We start from the raw sequence: 16,151 nt of genomic DNA, 5'->3' as shown, positions 1-16,151 counted from the left end.
GACTCGTTACCCGATGGTGGTTTCTCGAGGCGCTTTCCACTTTGTAATAGCGTTTGGTTTGCTCCTTGCGGCAGATACTCGTCTTTATTGCCCACCACCCTCTGAATTCATTTTGCAATTTTAATTTAGAAAATTGAATTTTTACATAATTCTTTCAGAAGAGGGCTTCCGTCTGACATTGCCAGGTGAAGCCACCAGCCCAGAAGTGCCAGATGCTAAATGCAACGCTTCATCGGTTCGTGTGCCATAAAGTGTAACATAGTGACAAACAGAAACAAACAGCACGAAGCCCTCAGCGCTCATCGCACCATTTCTAATGCTCGTTTGTTTAGGATTGTGTAATACTATTAGACTATTAGCATCTCCAGATACTGTACAATGGGCCAGGAATTAAAAAAAACGCGACAAAAGACCAAAAACATTTTTGCAATATGAACTATGCATACTCTTTTCGCTTATTACGAAAGTGTTTGAAATATTGTCTCAAAACTTTGCTTCCTGGCCCACAGTATGCCGGGCCGGAAGTTCAGTTCCGGGTGAGGTTCATCTGGCCTTTGTGCTGTCTCCATCAGCAAATGGGAGGAAAATTTGAAACGGTTGCTGTTAAGACGGAATCGGACGATTTCATTTGCCGCTGATATTTCCGTTCCACCCCGAACCGAAACGAACAAAGCTCGGAAGATGACGGAAATAAATTGCTTTTTCCATTTCTGTTTGGTTGGTTCGCTAGGGAAGCGGGGAGGTGGAGGAATTGGCGGAAGTGGAGATGCGGGTGTAAGATTTTGGGATTCTGATTGGGACAGGAAAGAAATACGATGGAATTACACTTGGTAGCTCTGATAAATGTTATGTTAATTTGAAAATTTTAACAATGAACTGGGCGAAGAGAGGTAAAGGGCTTTTCGGAGTGAAACAAGTGAAACCAAACCAAGAACGTTCGGATTTTACTTAGAACTCACAACATGGAACTATGTACATCCAAGCTGGGTCAATGGATTTACATCAGAGTGGAAACACTGAACAACAGGACGAGAAAGGAACTTTATGGACAATCGAGAGGCTGACTGCAGAGGCACGGTCCATTGAGCATTGAGCAAAATATATGCCGAAACAATTGACTACTCCCGACATTCCTTACGATTTCATTTTTTGATACTTAGCAGCAATACGATACATGGAGCAAATCCTACTCAGTTTATAGAAAATATTGTGCTCAGGACATGAAACATTTCTTTCTTTTAATTCTGAGAAGGATTTGCTCCTAATCAGGATTTCCCAACAAACATTTTCTGAATAAGAGTTGAATAAATCACCCTTAAGCTTATTTCAGTTTAATAAGCTCTTGTACTACTACTAATGTTACTTGGGTTGCTCCAAATCCTGAGCAGGATATGCTTCAAACCATGAGCTGGATTTGCTTCAAATCCTGAGTACGATGTGGTCCAAATCCTGAGTAGGATGTGGTCCAAAACCTGACCAGGATGTGGTCCAAATCCTGAGCAGGATTTGCTTCAAATCCTAAGCAGGATTTGCTTAAAATTCTGAGCAAGATTTGCTACAATTTCTGAGCAGGATTTGCTCCAAATCTTGGACAGAATTTGCTCGAAATCCTGGGCAGGATTTGCTCCAAATCCTGGGCAGGATTTGCTCGAAATCCTTAGAAGGATTTGCTCCAAATCCTGAGAATGATTTGCTCCAAATTCTGAGAAGGATTTGCTCCAAATTCTGAGATGAATTTGCTCCAAATTCTGAGAAGGATTTGCTCCAAATCCTGAGAATGATTTACTCCAAATTCTGAGAAGGATTTGCTCCAAACCCTGAGCAAGAATTGCTCCAAACTCTTAGCAGGATTTGCTCCAAATCCGCAGCAGGATTTGCTCCAAATTCTCAGCAGGATTTGCTCCAAATCTTGAGCAGGATTTACTCCAAATCCTTAGAAGTATTTGCTTCAAGTCCTGAGCAAGATTTGCTGCAAACCTTGATTAAGAATTGCTCCAAACCCTGAGAAGGATTTGCTCCAAGTCCTGAGCAGGATTAACTCCAAACCAAGCAAGAATTGCTCCAAACTCAGAGCAAGATTTGCTCCAAATCCTAAGCAAGATTTTTTTTTCTATCTTTATTAACGAGATTTTTAGCCCTGGGCTAGTTCATCTCGGGACCAACGGCTTTACTTCCCTTCCGAAGGAAGACGTCACTGAATTTTTTAGTGACTATCTCGGGGATGGGATTCGATCCCAGGTCCTCGGCGTGAGAGGCGTGTGTTCTAACCACTACACCAGGTCCGTCCCAGGGCCCAGATAGCCGTAGCGGTAAACGCGCAGCTATTCAGCGAGACCAAGCTGAGGGTCGTGGGTTCGAATCCCACCAGTCGAGGATCTTTTCGGATTGGAAATTTTCTCGACCTCCCGGGGCATAGAGTATCATCGTACCTGCCACACGATATACACATGCAAAAATGGTCAATCGGCATAGAAAGCTCTCAGTTAATAACTGTGGAAGTGCTCATAAGAACACTAAGCTGAGAAGCAGGCTTTGTCCCAGTGGGGACGTAACGCCAGAAAGAAGAAGAAGAAGACCAGGTCCGTCCCCTAAGCAAGATTTACTCCGAATCCTGAGCTGGATTTGCTCCGATTCATGAGTAGAATTCGGTCCAAAACCTGACCAGGATTTGGTCCAAATCCTGAGCAGAATTTGCTTCGGATTCTGAACAGGATTTGCTCCAAATTCTTAGCAGGATTTGCTTCAAATCTCGAGTAAGGTTTGCTCCAAATCCTGAACAAGATTTGCTTCAAATCATAAGCAAGATTTGCTCCAAATCCTGAGAAAAATTTGCTCCATATCCTGAGAAGGATTCACTCCGAATCCTGAGCAGGATTTGCTCCAAATCCTGAGCAGGATTTGTTCCAAATCCTGAGCAGGATTTGCTCCAAATCCTGGGCAGGATTTGCTTCATATTCTGAGCAGGATGTGCTGCAGATCCTGAGCAGGTTTTGCTCCAAATCCGGAGCAGTATTTGCTCCAAACCCTGTGAAGGATTTGCTCCGAATTCTGAGCAGGATTTGCTCCGAATTCTGAGCAGAATTTGCTCGAAATGCTGAGCTGGATTAGCTCCAAACCCTGTGAAGGATTTGCTCCAAATTCTGAGCAGGATTTGCTCCGAATTCTGAGCAGGATTTGCTTTGAATCCTGAGCAGGATTTGCTCCAAATCCTGAGCAGGATTTGCTCCAAATCCTGATAAGGATTTGCTCCAAATCCTAAGCAGGATTTGCTCCAAATCCTGAGCAGGATTTGCTCCAAATCCTGATAAGGATTTGCTCCAAATCCTGATAAGGATTGGCTCCAAATCCTTAGCAGGATTTGCTCGAAATGCTGAGCTGGATTGGATCCAAACCCTGTAAAGGATTTGCTCCAAATCCTGAGCAGGATTTGCTCCAAATCCTGAGCAGGATTTGCTCCAAATCCTGAGCAGGATTTGCTCCAAATCCTGAGCAGGATTTGCTCCAAATCCTGAGCAGGATTTGCTCCAAATCCTAAGCAGGATTTGCTTCAAATCCTGAGCAGGAATTGCTCGAAATCCTGAGTAGGATTTGCTCCAAACTCTGAGCAAGATTTGCTCCATATTCTGAGCAGGATGTGCTCCAAATCCTGAGCAGGATTTGCTCCAAATCCTGATAAGGATTTGCTCCAAATCCTAAGCAGGATTTGCTCCAAATCCTGAGCCGGATTTGCTCCAAATCCTGATAAGGATTTGCTCCAAATCCTGATAAGGATTGGCTCCAAATCCTTAGCAGGATTTGCTCGAAATGCTGAGCTGGACTGGATCCAAACCCTGTAAAGGATTTGCTCCAAATCCTGAGCAGGATTTGCTCCAAATCCTGAGCAGGATTTGCTCCAAATCCTGAGCAGGATTTGCTCCAAATCCTGAGCAGGATTTGCTCCAAATCCTGAGCAGGATTTGCTCCAAATCCTAAGCAGGATTTGCTTCAAATCCTGAGCAGGAATTGCTCGAAATCCTGAGTAGGATTTGCTCCAAACTCTGAGCAAGATTTGCTCCATATTCTGAGCAGGATTTGCTCCAAATCCTGAGCAGGATTTGCTACAAATCCTGCGCAGGATTTGCTTAAAATCCTGAGCAGAAATCGCTCGAAATCCTGAGTAGGATTTGCTACAAATTCTGAGCAAGATTTGTTCCATATTCTGAGCAGTATGTGCTGCAGATCCTGAGCAGGATTTACTCCAAATCCGGAGCAGTATTTACTCCAAATCTTGAGCAGGATTTGCTCCAAATCCTGAGCATTTGCTCGAAATGATGAGCTGGATTAGATCCAAATCCTGTGAAGGATTTACTCCACTGAACAGGATTTGCTCAAAATCCTGAGCAGGATTTGCTCGAAATGCTGAGCAGGATTAGCTCCAAAGCCTGTGAAGGATTTGCTCCAAATCCTGCTAAGGATTTGGAGCAAATCCTACTCAGGATTTGGAGCAAATCCTACTCAGAATTTGGATCAAATCCTGCTCAGGCTGCTTAGGATTTACAGCAAATATTGCCCAAGATTTGGACCAAATTCTGCTCAGGATTTGGACCAAATTCTGCTCAGGATTTGAAGCAAATCCTGCCCAAAATATGATGCAAATCCTAATCAGGATTTGAAGCATACTGAAATCGGTTCGATAGAAACCGAAACTGTCGGATGTAGAATCAAATACTATTTCGCTGGTTTTATAGTTAACAAATGCTCAGAGGAATCCCAAGTTAAGAAATCTCAAATCCACAGTAGCGATTGCGAAGCAAACTTGATAACTCAGACCTTTAAAACAGCGTTATCCTTCTTACTCTCAAAATTTATTTTCCTAATTGCATTATCTAATTTCATCATCATCCATGATCTTTTATTTAAAAATATGAATTCTCTTTCTTTTCATAGTTGAATGTAACTGCTTTGCTCATATCGACTTCACGATTATTTCGCAAGCATTACCTTAAATCAACGAAAATAAACATTAAACTTTGTCGTAAAACACGAAACTCCCCCTCCCTCCCCACACTAAATCCAAACCGAGTCACCATCCTTTGTTTTGCTTCGCCCCGCGTCCACTTACCTGGGTATGGGAGTAAAACATGGAAAAGTTGCTGACAATGACGGGAACGGGAAGTGCAATCGTCAGCACACCGGCCAAAGCACAAAGCGCTCCAACGAACATGCCGACGTAGGTTTTCGGTGCCATGTCCCCGTAGCCGACGGTGGTCATCGTGACAATGGCCCACCATAGCCCGAGCGGTATGCTTTTGAACTGGTTGTCCGGATTATCCTGCGAATGGGGGGCGTGTTTTGTTTTTTCGGTGGGTGGAGGTGGAAGAAAAATAAAAGAAAAAGAAAAAAAACATCAAGGTAAGAGCTTCGGTCAACGTGTCAATCCTGTGAGTGATGGGAGGTAATGTGGATAATGTGAAGAGCTGTCCGCCAGTGTGTATCAATAAATGGAGCTGGGTGTCTGGAAGATAAATGAATGGGCTCTTCGGTTTCAAAGGGAGGAAGCTCACTATGGGACAAAATTCGTTATGAAAAAAGAATTTGATTAATTCCGAAGGAAAGCTGTTTAAAATGGAAACAAATGTTTCAAGTCTTTAAAAATTAAAGTAAAAATAAATAAATTTATTTCGTCTTAAGTGTCCGGCTATTGATGCATCACGGTATATTTTTCCTTTATTAATCAATATTTCATTGGTCTTCGGAATAATTGTCAGTAACGTTGCAATGTAAAAGTTTTGGCTAGGACGCTTATATTAGATAGAATTGATCAGCCAAATGGCAAGTTTTTTGATCAAAATCGATGTCGTCAAAATTAAGCTCTGGTTCGCTTAAGATAATTTGACGAAAACATCAAGCCCCTAGGGCGCATATCCCGGGTACTAGAGTTTTTGGCCTGCCGATGTCGGTTTCTGTCCCATAGTGCAGCTTTGTTTGATGAAATTTTGGTCAGGAGAGACGTATTGGACGAAAAGGGGTTGAGCAGAAGTGATTCTTGTAACTAGCGTGTTATGCTATGATTGATGCTCAGTTAAGTGCTTTCAAGGTAAAATTATCGGAGCGTGAAGTGTGTAATCAATCATGAGAAACAGTATGAGGTATCTTAAGGCAGAGAGAAAAGCAGAACACCACTTGACGAGAATTTAATTGTTTTAGCCCATGTGAAGCTTTCACACCACTTGCTGCTTGTCTGTGCTCAAAGACAAGCTGTCGGGGCTTTAATCTGTTATCTTGAGGGTTTGAATTCGATGCTTTGAGCGTTTCCTTGTCGTGTCAAATATCATATTCTTTCCAAGACAAATTTGAAGGTCAATAATATTGACCACAACGTAGTGAAAATTGATACCTGTTTGGTTTTTCATTCTTTGAACAAAATGATACTATATCTAACCTAACTCTTAATCATGAGAAATTGGAGAACGCTGCCCACGTTGGAAGGGATGATGACAATTCAAACAAAGAATAATGAGCGCTATCTGCTTTCTGGGTTCAGCTCATGGAATTTCCCATCTGTCGGAGAAGAAAGTCAACGGGTTGAATTATTCGAATGTTGGTACTGAATAAACAGCTGAAGAAAAAAATAATTATGCAGATTAGAAAGGATGGGAAATAAATTATGCTTCCCTGATAACGATGAATTTGGGGCCTTCCTTAGCCAAGTGGTTAGAGTCTGCGGCTATAAAGCAAAGCCATGCTGAAGGTGGCTGAGTTCGATTCCCGGTCGATCCAGGATCTTTTCGTAATGGAAATTTCCTTGACTTTCCTGGACATAGAGTGTCATCGTACCTACCACACGATATTCAAATGCAAAAGTTGCATCTTCGGCAAAGAAAGCTCTCAAGTAATAAATGTGGAAGTACTCTCAGAATACTAAGCTGAGAAGCAGTCTCTGTCCCAGTGAGGACGTAATGCCAAGAAGAAGAGGATAACAATAAATTTGAATATATTTACGCTTAACCGTTGGAAACAGTGTGCATTATCACAATGCTGTTTCAAAATACATTATTGACTCAGGAAGGGACCTTCATTAGCAGAAAATTTTATTCTGCGATCACGATTACAAAGCGGAGTTTTAATCAAATACTTTGCTACGCATAATCATAAAGGGTTCGCTTGCATTTGCGTAGCATAAAAATTTTTCCTAGGGATGAATAAAAATTCTAAGAACCAGTACACACGATTCACTCTGAAACATGTGTTCTGGTTTCAGGGATCAACAGGGATTCGTCAAAATAATCACATATCCCATAAATTTCTTATTTTGGTGTTAAGGCACTCTCACAGTAATAATTCCGGGTGGGGACACTTCCTACCATAATTATTATGGTAGGAAGTGTCCCCACCCGGATTCCATACACAAATTTCAATGGTTTTCACTTCATGCATTTTATCTGGAATTGTTCACGCATTCCTAGAGTTGTTTTTCCACACTTCTTCACAAGCTTTCAATTCATGCTCCCTGAAGCAAGATAAGGATTTTCCAATATTTGTTTCTGCTACTCATGAAAAATTTTGGCAGAATATCGTTTACCGTTCAAAAATATTTAATAATTTATAAATTTTAAATATTTGTTGTAAGATACTTCCACAAAATTTTCAAGGACTGTTAACCAAATCATATGTAAATGAGGGGTTCCAAGAAATTTTCAAAAAGATAATGTATGTATGTATGTATGTATGTATGTAAATTAGAGTGGTTCAAAAAATCGTTTTTGCTCCACACCACTCATTCGATTCTTGATCAAATTCTGAGTGTCCTCCCAAAATTTGAGCTCAATTGGATGAAAACTGAGACTGCACAAGCCCTTTAAAGTTTATTTGGGATTTACTATGAGAAAAGCGACCAATTTATTCAATCGGTCATAGTGTTTGCCCATGTGATCTTGGGGATTAGAGCTACGTTGATACTGTGAGATACATTCATCAGCTACAACTTTGCCGAAGACCGTTTTCAAATCGGACGCCTCAGTAATTTGTTATTGATTTATATCCAGTCACAAATTCTTCAGCAGTGCTCATTTAACTTCTGAACAGGCAACATTGCTGCACCTGGCGCGAAACATAGCATGCACAAATCATGGCTACTATGTTTTACTGCATATATCCAGTGATGCCTGCAGAACAGCCCAATTATTATAGCCAAAGTTTTACAATTCATTCAAAAATCAATAACTAATTACTGAGGCGTCCGATTTAAAAACTGTCTTCGGTAAAGTTGTAGCTGATTATTGTATCTCACAGCATCAACATAGTTCTAATCCCCAAGAGCACATGGGTTAACTCTATGACCGATTGAATGAATTGCTTGCTTTTCCCATAGTAATTCCCATATAAACTTCAAAGGGCCTGTGCAGTCTCAGTTTTCATCCAAATGCGCTCAAATTTTGGGAGTGCACTCAGAATTTGATTTAGAATCGAATGAGCGGTGTGGAGCAAAAACGATTTTTTGAACCACTCTAATGTAGATAGCCATCATCCCTAGCTTGAGTCTTGCTCTGCATGCGGTTCCACAGGATAGCACAGTCAATTTTTATTATTAATTTGATTTCATAATACCGTTGTATGAAGGGCCAAAAGGGGGTGAGGCGGACCCGTAAGCAGAGACACTTACGCGAAACCCGCGGGAAAAAGAGAATCTCCTTCCAACAGTATAATCCAACAAATATAATAATGAGAATCGCAGTGCTTGTCCAGCTTTCCACGAGATGGTTTGTTATAAGAAGGCTGCTTGGGCACGTCAGGAGTTAATCATCAATATTAACCTCCTTTTCCCGAGCAGCCTAGATAGCCGCGTAGTGTCGGTAGCGGTTGTTTCAACTGGCTAAGAATTAACACTACGGACTGCCTGTTCCGGTGGTAAAAGTCCACCTCACAGGTGACCCCTAATTTATGGTGTGATGCGTACCGTGCCTAAGAATGAATGGTTAGGGGGGTCTAAATAAAACCTAACCGCAAACGGAGCCTGTGGGGTACCAGGGCGCCCTCCACAGTATTGAGTCCTTCCTGTGCTACCCGGAGCAATGGTGCAGGTGACCTTGTGTTTCTCCGAGATAATCGGCTGCCCTTCTTCAGTCTCTATCTTGAGGCTTAATAAGGGTGGGATTATGAATATGTTGACCTTTAATTTAAAGTATCACCTATATGGATTCGCATTATGCGTTTTACACAGTGTATTCTGTGCTCTTTCGCCTTTGGCGACTTTAAATAGATACCGATCTGGTTTTTTCGTTGCTGGTCTTTTTCGTGCTGAGATTGCAAAAAGCTTAATCCTGCCTAGTTTGGGTAGTGGCTACGGTTAGGTTAGCTCAGATCAATCTTCAGCATAAAAGAACAGCAACGATCAATCTTTGCAGACTCATGCAAAATGGTGCAGCCCAAGTGGCGCTAGTTCAAGAACCCTACTTTCGTAGAGGGAACTTCTATCTAGGTAACCTTATGGACCCAGTTTTTGCTACTTTCAGCAAACTTGAAATGACAAACTCGCGCTCCATGCCCCGCGCATGCGTGCTCGTTAATAAAGCAATCGTTGCTACACTCATTTCTGAGTTAACTACCAGAGATGTATGTGCTGTCACAATCGATGTTTCTGTTGGTGACCTCAACAGGAAATACGTCTATTGTTCGGTATATTTACCACATGATGAACCATCCCCAACGGATGACTTCAAACGAGTTGTCGTACACTGCGTAACAAAAGGCCTTCCGCTGATTGTGGGCAGTGATGCCAATGCTCATCACATCATCTGGGGCAGCTCGGATATCAATTTGAGAGGCTCCAGTCTGATGGAATACTTAAGTAGTACAGACCTTGGATTACTTAACATAGGCAATCGCCCAACCTTCATGGTTTCTAATAGAGAAGAAGTGTTAGACATAACGCTCTGCTCGAATAGAATCAGTCACGAGTTGACGAATTGGCATGTATCAGATGAGGAATCATTATCTGATCATCGCTACATCTTCTTTGAACATTCAAATGTAACTGCGCAGACTTTGCGTTTTAGGAATCCCCGGTCAACAAACTGGGAACTCTACATTGAATTGGTTGCGACCAAATTTCATGGATATTCTCCGTCCATTGAAAATCCAAGTGATCTGGATGATGCCGTTGATACTACAACATCCTACATTATGGAAGCTTTTGACGAAGCATGTCCTCTGCGGTCTGTAAAGACTACAAGAGGGACCCCATGGTGGAATTCCGATCTGACTAGACTCAGGAAACAATGTAGAAGGAGTTGGAACAGACGCCGTTCAGCTGGATCAGAGTCGTTCAAGTCAGCTCGCAAGGCTTACAAGAAGGCTCTTCGTTCTGCTGAACGATCCGGCTGGAAAAACCTTTGTACAAATGTTTCCAGTTTGAGTGAAGTCAGTCGGCTGAACAAAATCCTTGCAAAATCTAAGGATTTCCAAGTGAACGAAATTCGCTTACCTAATGGTAACTTTACTTCTTCCGATGAAGAAGTTTTAGAATATTTATTCAATACACACTTCCCCGGATGTGTGGACATAGCATCTACGGATGAACCAAATGTCTTTTCATGTAGTTACGAGTCTCTGGCCTCGGCTCGCAGTATCGTAACTACTGAATCGATTCAATGGGCACTTAATAGTTTTGCTCCTTTCAAATCTCCAGGAGCGGATGGGATTTATCCTGTTCTGCTCCAAAAGGGGTTTGAGTTTATCAAACATGTTTTGAAAAAGCTACTTGTAAGCAGTTTTGCTACCGGGTACATTCCCAAATCCTGGCGTGATATTACTGTAAAGTTTATCCCAAAAGGAGGACGTGCGTCGTATGAGGAAGCGAAGAGTTTTAGACCAATCAGTCTGAACTCTTTTCTTCTGAAATGTCTGGAACGCATTATCGATCATCACATCCGTGATGTTTATTTGGCAAACATGCCTCTTCATGTGAATCAACATGCTTACCAATCTGGAAAGTCCACTGTGACTCTTTTACACAAAGTTGTATACGATATCGAGAAAGCATTCGCTCAGAAGCAATCGTGCTTGGGTGTTTTCTTGGATATTGAGGGTGCCTTTGATAACGTGTCTTTCGATGCCATATTGGAAGCCGCACGAAACCATGGGCTACCTACAATGATTACCAATTGGATTCATCAAATGCTCAAAAACCGACATCTCTTCTCGACATTGCGTCAAGCAGCGATTCGAAAATTGAGTGTTTGCGGATGCCCCCAAGGGGGAGTCTTGTCACCACTTTTGTGGAATCTCGTAGCAGATACGCTATTGAGGCAACTCAATAATTGCGATTTTCCAACTTATGGATTTGCCGACGACTATCTAGCTCTGATAGTTGGTATGTGCATAAGCACCCTATTCGACCTGATGCAAAGTGCTCTTCAGGTAGTCGAGAGTTGGTGTCGCCAATATGGCCTTTCGGTTAACCCGAATAAAACATCTATTGTTCTGTTTACGGAAAGACGAAACCGCGATGGAATTCGACCTTTACGTCTTTTTGGCACTGAGATTAATGTGACCGATCAAGTAAAGTATGTCGGAGTCATTCTAGATTCCAAACTTTTATGGACAGCTCACATTGATTTCAGAGTCAAAAAAGCTTGTATGGCCTTCGGTCAATGCCGGCGAACCTTTGGTAAAACTTGGGGCCTCAAACCCAAATATATCAAATGGATTTACACAACAGTTGTTCGACCAATATTGGCATATGGATGTCTTGTGTGGTGGCAAAAGGGCGAAGTGAGAACAATCCAATCAAAATTGGGCCATCTCCAAAGGATGTGCTTGATGGCGATGTCTGGTGCGTTCTCTACAACTCCCACAGCAGCGCTCGAGGCCCTTTTCGACGTTGCGCCACTACACATATATCTTAAACAAGAAGCACTTTCTTGCTCTTACCGTTTATGGGTACTGGATCTACTGGAGAAAAATCCAGTGAATCGTAGATCTACACACACTTCGTTGTTTCCACTTTTGGTGAATTGGGACAAAATTGTCCTTGCTCCAAGTGATCTCACAATTGCTTGTCACTTTCCTTAAAGGACATTTACCACACAATTCCCTTCACGGGAAGAGTGGACGTCTGGCTATTTGGAAAGAAGTATATCAAACAATATAGTATGTTACACTGATGGCTCCCTTCTTGAAGGTAGAGCTGGTGCAGGAGTATATTCTCGTGAGCTAAGGCTGAATCAGTTTTACTCACTTGGTAGAAACTGCACCGTTTTTCAGGCGGAAATATTTGCTCTTATGTGTGGAGTGCAATCAGCACTTCAACAGCGCGTAATGGGTAAAGTCATATACTTCTGTTCAGATAGTCAGGCTGCTATAAAAGCTCTCGCTTCGGCCAACTCAAGGTCGAAGCTTGTTATCGCATGTCGAACTCAAATTGAGGAACTGAATTCAGTCAACTCTGTAAACCTTGTATGGGTACCTGGCCATTCTTCCATCGCTGGAAATGAATTGGCTGATGAGCTAGCTCGCGATGGAGCATCACATGACTTCATTGGCCCTGAGCCGGCTATTCCAATTTCGAAGTGCTGGGTGAAGCTTCAGATAAACTCTTGGGCGGCAACTCAGCACAAGCAATATTGGAATAGTTTGGAGTCGTGTCGTCAAACAAAATTGTATATTACTGAGCCATCTCCAAAGGTGGCGAAGTATTTAACAAATCTGTCAAAGCAGAATTGCAGTCTCTTGGTCAGAGCGTTGACAGGCCACTGCCGACTCAACTATCACATGGCAAATATTCAGCGTGCTGACTCATTTGTGTGTGATAGTTGTGACTCCGATTATGGAACTTCGTATCACCTGATATGTAACTGTCCAGTTTTTGCGCAAATGCGATTCCAATTACTTGGTAAACACTTATTAAGTGAAACTGAATACAGAAGCCTGAATCTTCAGGACATCCTGTTATTCTTAACCCGCTGTGGTAATGAACTATAGGCTCTCTTTACGCTCATGCGTTTTGCAGTGCCCTTTTTAGGGCGCTGTTCGAACCCATTGTGGTATGGAGCTACATGCTCTCATTTCGCTTATGCGATCTTCCCTCTTCAAGGGACCCCACTCCTATTTCCTCCCATCTTTCCCTTCCCTTTCCTCTCCCATCGGGTAGATGATGAAATAGGCTCAAATATGGCGATGGCACAAATCTCCCAACTGGTGGGGAACGTGCCTTTGGAGCCGGCCTTCTGATAGCCATCATCCCTAGCTTGAGTCTTGCTCTGCATGCGGTTCCACAGGATAGCACAGTCAATTTTTATTATTAATTTGATTTCATAATACCGTTGTATGAAGGGCCAAAAGGGGGTGAGGCGGACCCGTAAGCAGAGACACTTACGCGAACCCGCGGGAAAAAGAGAATCTCCTTCCAACAGTATAATCCAACAAATATAATAATGAGAATCGCAGTGCTTGTCCAGCTTTCCACGAGATGGTTTGTTATAAGAAGGGCGCGTCAAATCCATTGCAACTGTTAGAGATATGCACCCATCTACAAGGATGTTACGGCGCATTCTCCTAGACTCCGGTTGGCACTCCACTCCATCGTCCAGCTGCAACTTCAATGATGCCCTGATGCACCCTCCAAATTCCCAACATGTGAAATAAATACAATGGAATGTATAAATATGGTAATTATGTTCATATATCAATAATATAGATGATCAAATTAAATTAATTAAATGGATATGATGATTTCAACCTCATGAAGTACACTCCAAAATACATTGAGATGCTGAAAGATAAATAGCAATGATTAAGTTAGTATCTCAGGTATGTAGACTCCATGATGCTGCTGAAAGTTGAACTAATGGAATATGATAATAATCCAAATATAAGTAAGGATATAAGTAAGGAATTTGCGCGCCTAAAACAAAAAAGTTGCATGATATAAACATTGAGGCAGTGTAATGTTTGTTGTTATTGATTATAAATATATTTGTCATAAATAAAGGAATCGATTCCACTGCTACTGTTGGAGATAAGGGAATAAAAGCGAATAGCCAACAAACTCTCTCCTGATTTCGATTGTCACTCCACGTCATTGTCTAGTTGCCATTTCATGCCATGATGCTCTCTTTCTTCCTATTATATGTTATATAGAATTGTGGTTAAATTTTATATGTATAGTAGAACATAATACTGTAAATGACGTTAAAGTAAGGCATTATACAAAATATGGTGAACACAATGCAATTTTTTATTCTATATAAAAAAATGGAATCATATATAAAAACCATAATTTGGTCTCAGAATCCTGCAAGAGGATTTCACTGCTGCTTTCTTCCAGGGTTTCAAGCTTGTATTAAGTGTTCTGTAAAATATAATTGACAACTTCACTTATAGATTATGTACAGGATCGCTTCTTGGAACAGACGAAAAAGCAAGTCAATCAAACGCTGAGAGCGATGTTGAATATCTGGTTCAGCTTGCACACTATGTAAATTGAATTTGATAATTAAATATAAAGTACAATACAATACATAAAAACAAAACAACAATTTAATACGATATAATATGATACGATGTAGTGTAATGATGAACAGTATTATGCAATGAAATAAAATATAATACAAGGCGGCTGCAATACGTATGCATGTTTTTTTTTCTTTTGTTCCATCGACCTGCGGAAATCTCAAAAAAGGAAGAAAATAAGAGGTAAATAGAATTTGCTCTGAGCTTATATAACTCCAGTAAGGTACCCCGGGGCAAGTGAGAATCCGGGGTAAGTGGGGCGTTTCGTCATAGCTCAACTAGGAAAAGTTTTTCATGGGGGTTTTCTTCTAGAAAGTTGAAGATACAATGACAAGGAATGTATTTAGTACTAAACATATTGTTATTTTTATTACCAAGTGGTTCATGTAACAGTTGTCAGTTCAGCGCCATTTTCAACTTGCATGATAAATAGTGACACGTTTCACGTCTTGCATTGACTCGCAAAAAATAAATGTGTTTTAAATCGAATTTCCATCAGTAAGCTATAATTTTTAGTATTATTACAAGCTGCTAACGATAAACCAGTATTTTGTTTTCATTTCATATGAAATTTTCGATGGTCTATCTTACCCCAAAATATATTTGTACCTGGGGTAAGTGGGACCTATCAAAACAAAATCCAGAATCAAAACTTTTCGTACACGTTTCATACATTTTCCTAGAGAGTAGCACTAAAACATTCAAACAAATGATTTTTATAAAAAAGATCAACCTCAAATTACGTAATTGCATAAGAGGGAGAAAAAAAGTGTTATTATTCTTTATTTTTTAATTTATTTTTTATTTTTGAAATACGACTTCAGAATTGAACAAACACACAGCTGAAATTTGAAATGCATCATGATAACGATTACTTTTCTATTTTTTTTGAACTTTAATTGTTATTTCTACCAAATTAAGTAGTGATGGAAAACAATTCCATCCCATAAGGTGGTTTTCTGCCATGCATATAAATAATAACAAAACATATTTGTAATTTCGTCAATTATTGATTGTTTATGTGCTACATTTTAATTAACAACTTATAAATGATATATTTTGAGCATGTTTAATTCCTCTTTACGCTTTTATTGAGGAATTTTCAGTTAATATTAAATGTGAGGTAACATACTATTAAATAAAGGGTTTCTTCCAAAAACGTAACGTATTTTATGGTTGATCCCTTATGCACATCAAATATGTACTTAAAATTAAAAATCTATGACTTATCAATCCTGTTATTGTAATGCTTGACTTACTGATGTGGATTGACGCATGAAACTGGATGTGTCCCACTTACTCCGTTTAGCGAGGCAACTGCGTCCAATGGCTCATTCTAAAACTTTCTTCCAAGGTTTTCACAATTTCGAAATGATTCGATTAGTTTCATGCACACATCAGCAAATATGTTGCCAAAACATGATTATGTTGTTGGATTTGATAAATATTGCATTTTGAAAATGTTATTGAACGATTTGTTTGAACTATCGTTTTTTTCGTTCCCACTTGCCCCGCGGTACCTTATCATAAAATATTAAACCGAAGATCATAGTTATTGTTGTTGCTTTAGTCCAGGATTCCAATCGGCCTGTGTTTATTGAATGAATGTTAAGGAAATATAGAATGACTTATCACATTATGTTCGCGATTACAGAACATCA

At 40.6% G+C, this 16,151-nt stretch overlaps 1 protein-coding gene across 2 annotated transcripts in view; it reads right to left on the bottom strand.

The window, feature by feature from the left end:
* LOC110677026 (potassium voltage-gated channel protein Shaw-like) overlaps window positions 1–16,151 on the bottom strand; it is a 319,054-nt gene that overhangs the window by 42,253 nt on the left and 260,650 nt on the right. For both annotated transcript variants that reach the window (XM_021847454.1, XM_021847452.1), the window contains exon 9: window positions 5,102–5,311. In XM_021847454.1, the coding sequence (XP_021703146.1) occupies window positions 5,102–5,311 (210 nt within the window). The remainder of the gene's footprint in view (window positions 1–5,101; window positions 5,312–16,151) is intronic.

The sequence above is a fragment of the Aedes aegypti genome, chromosome 2 (assembly GCF_002204515.2).
Source record: "Aedes aegypti strain LVP_AGWG chromosome 2, AaegL5.0 Primary Assembly, whole genome shotgun sequence".
Lineage (NCBI taxonomy): Eukaryota > Metazoa > Arthropoda > Insecta > Diptera > Culicidae > Aedes > Aedes aegypti.
The sequence above is the reverse complement of the archived record's forward strand: the minus strand, read 5'-3'. Positions and strand labels throughout refer to the sequence as shown.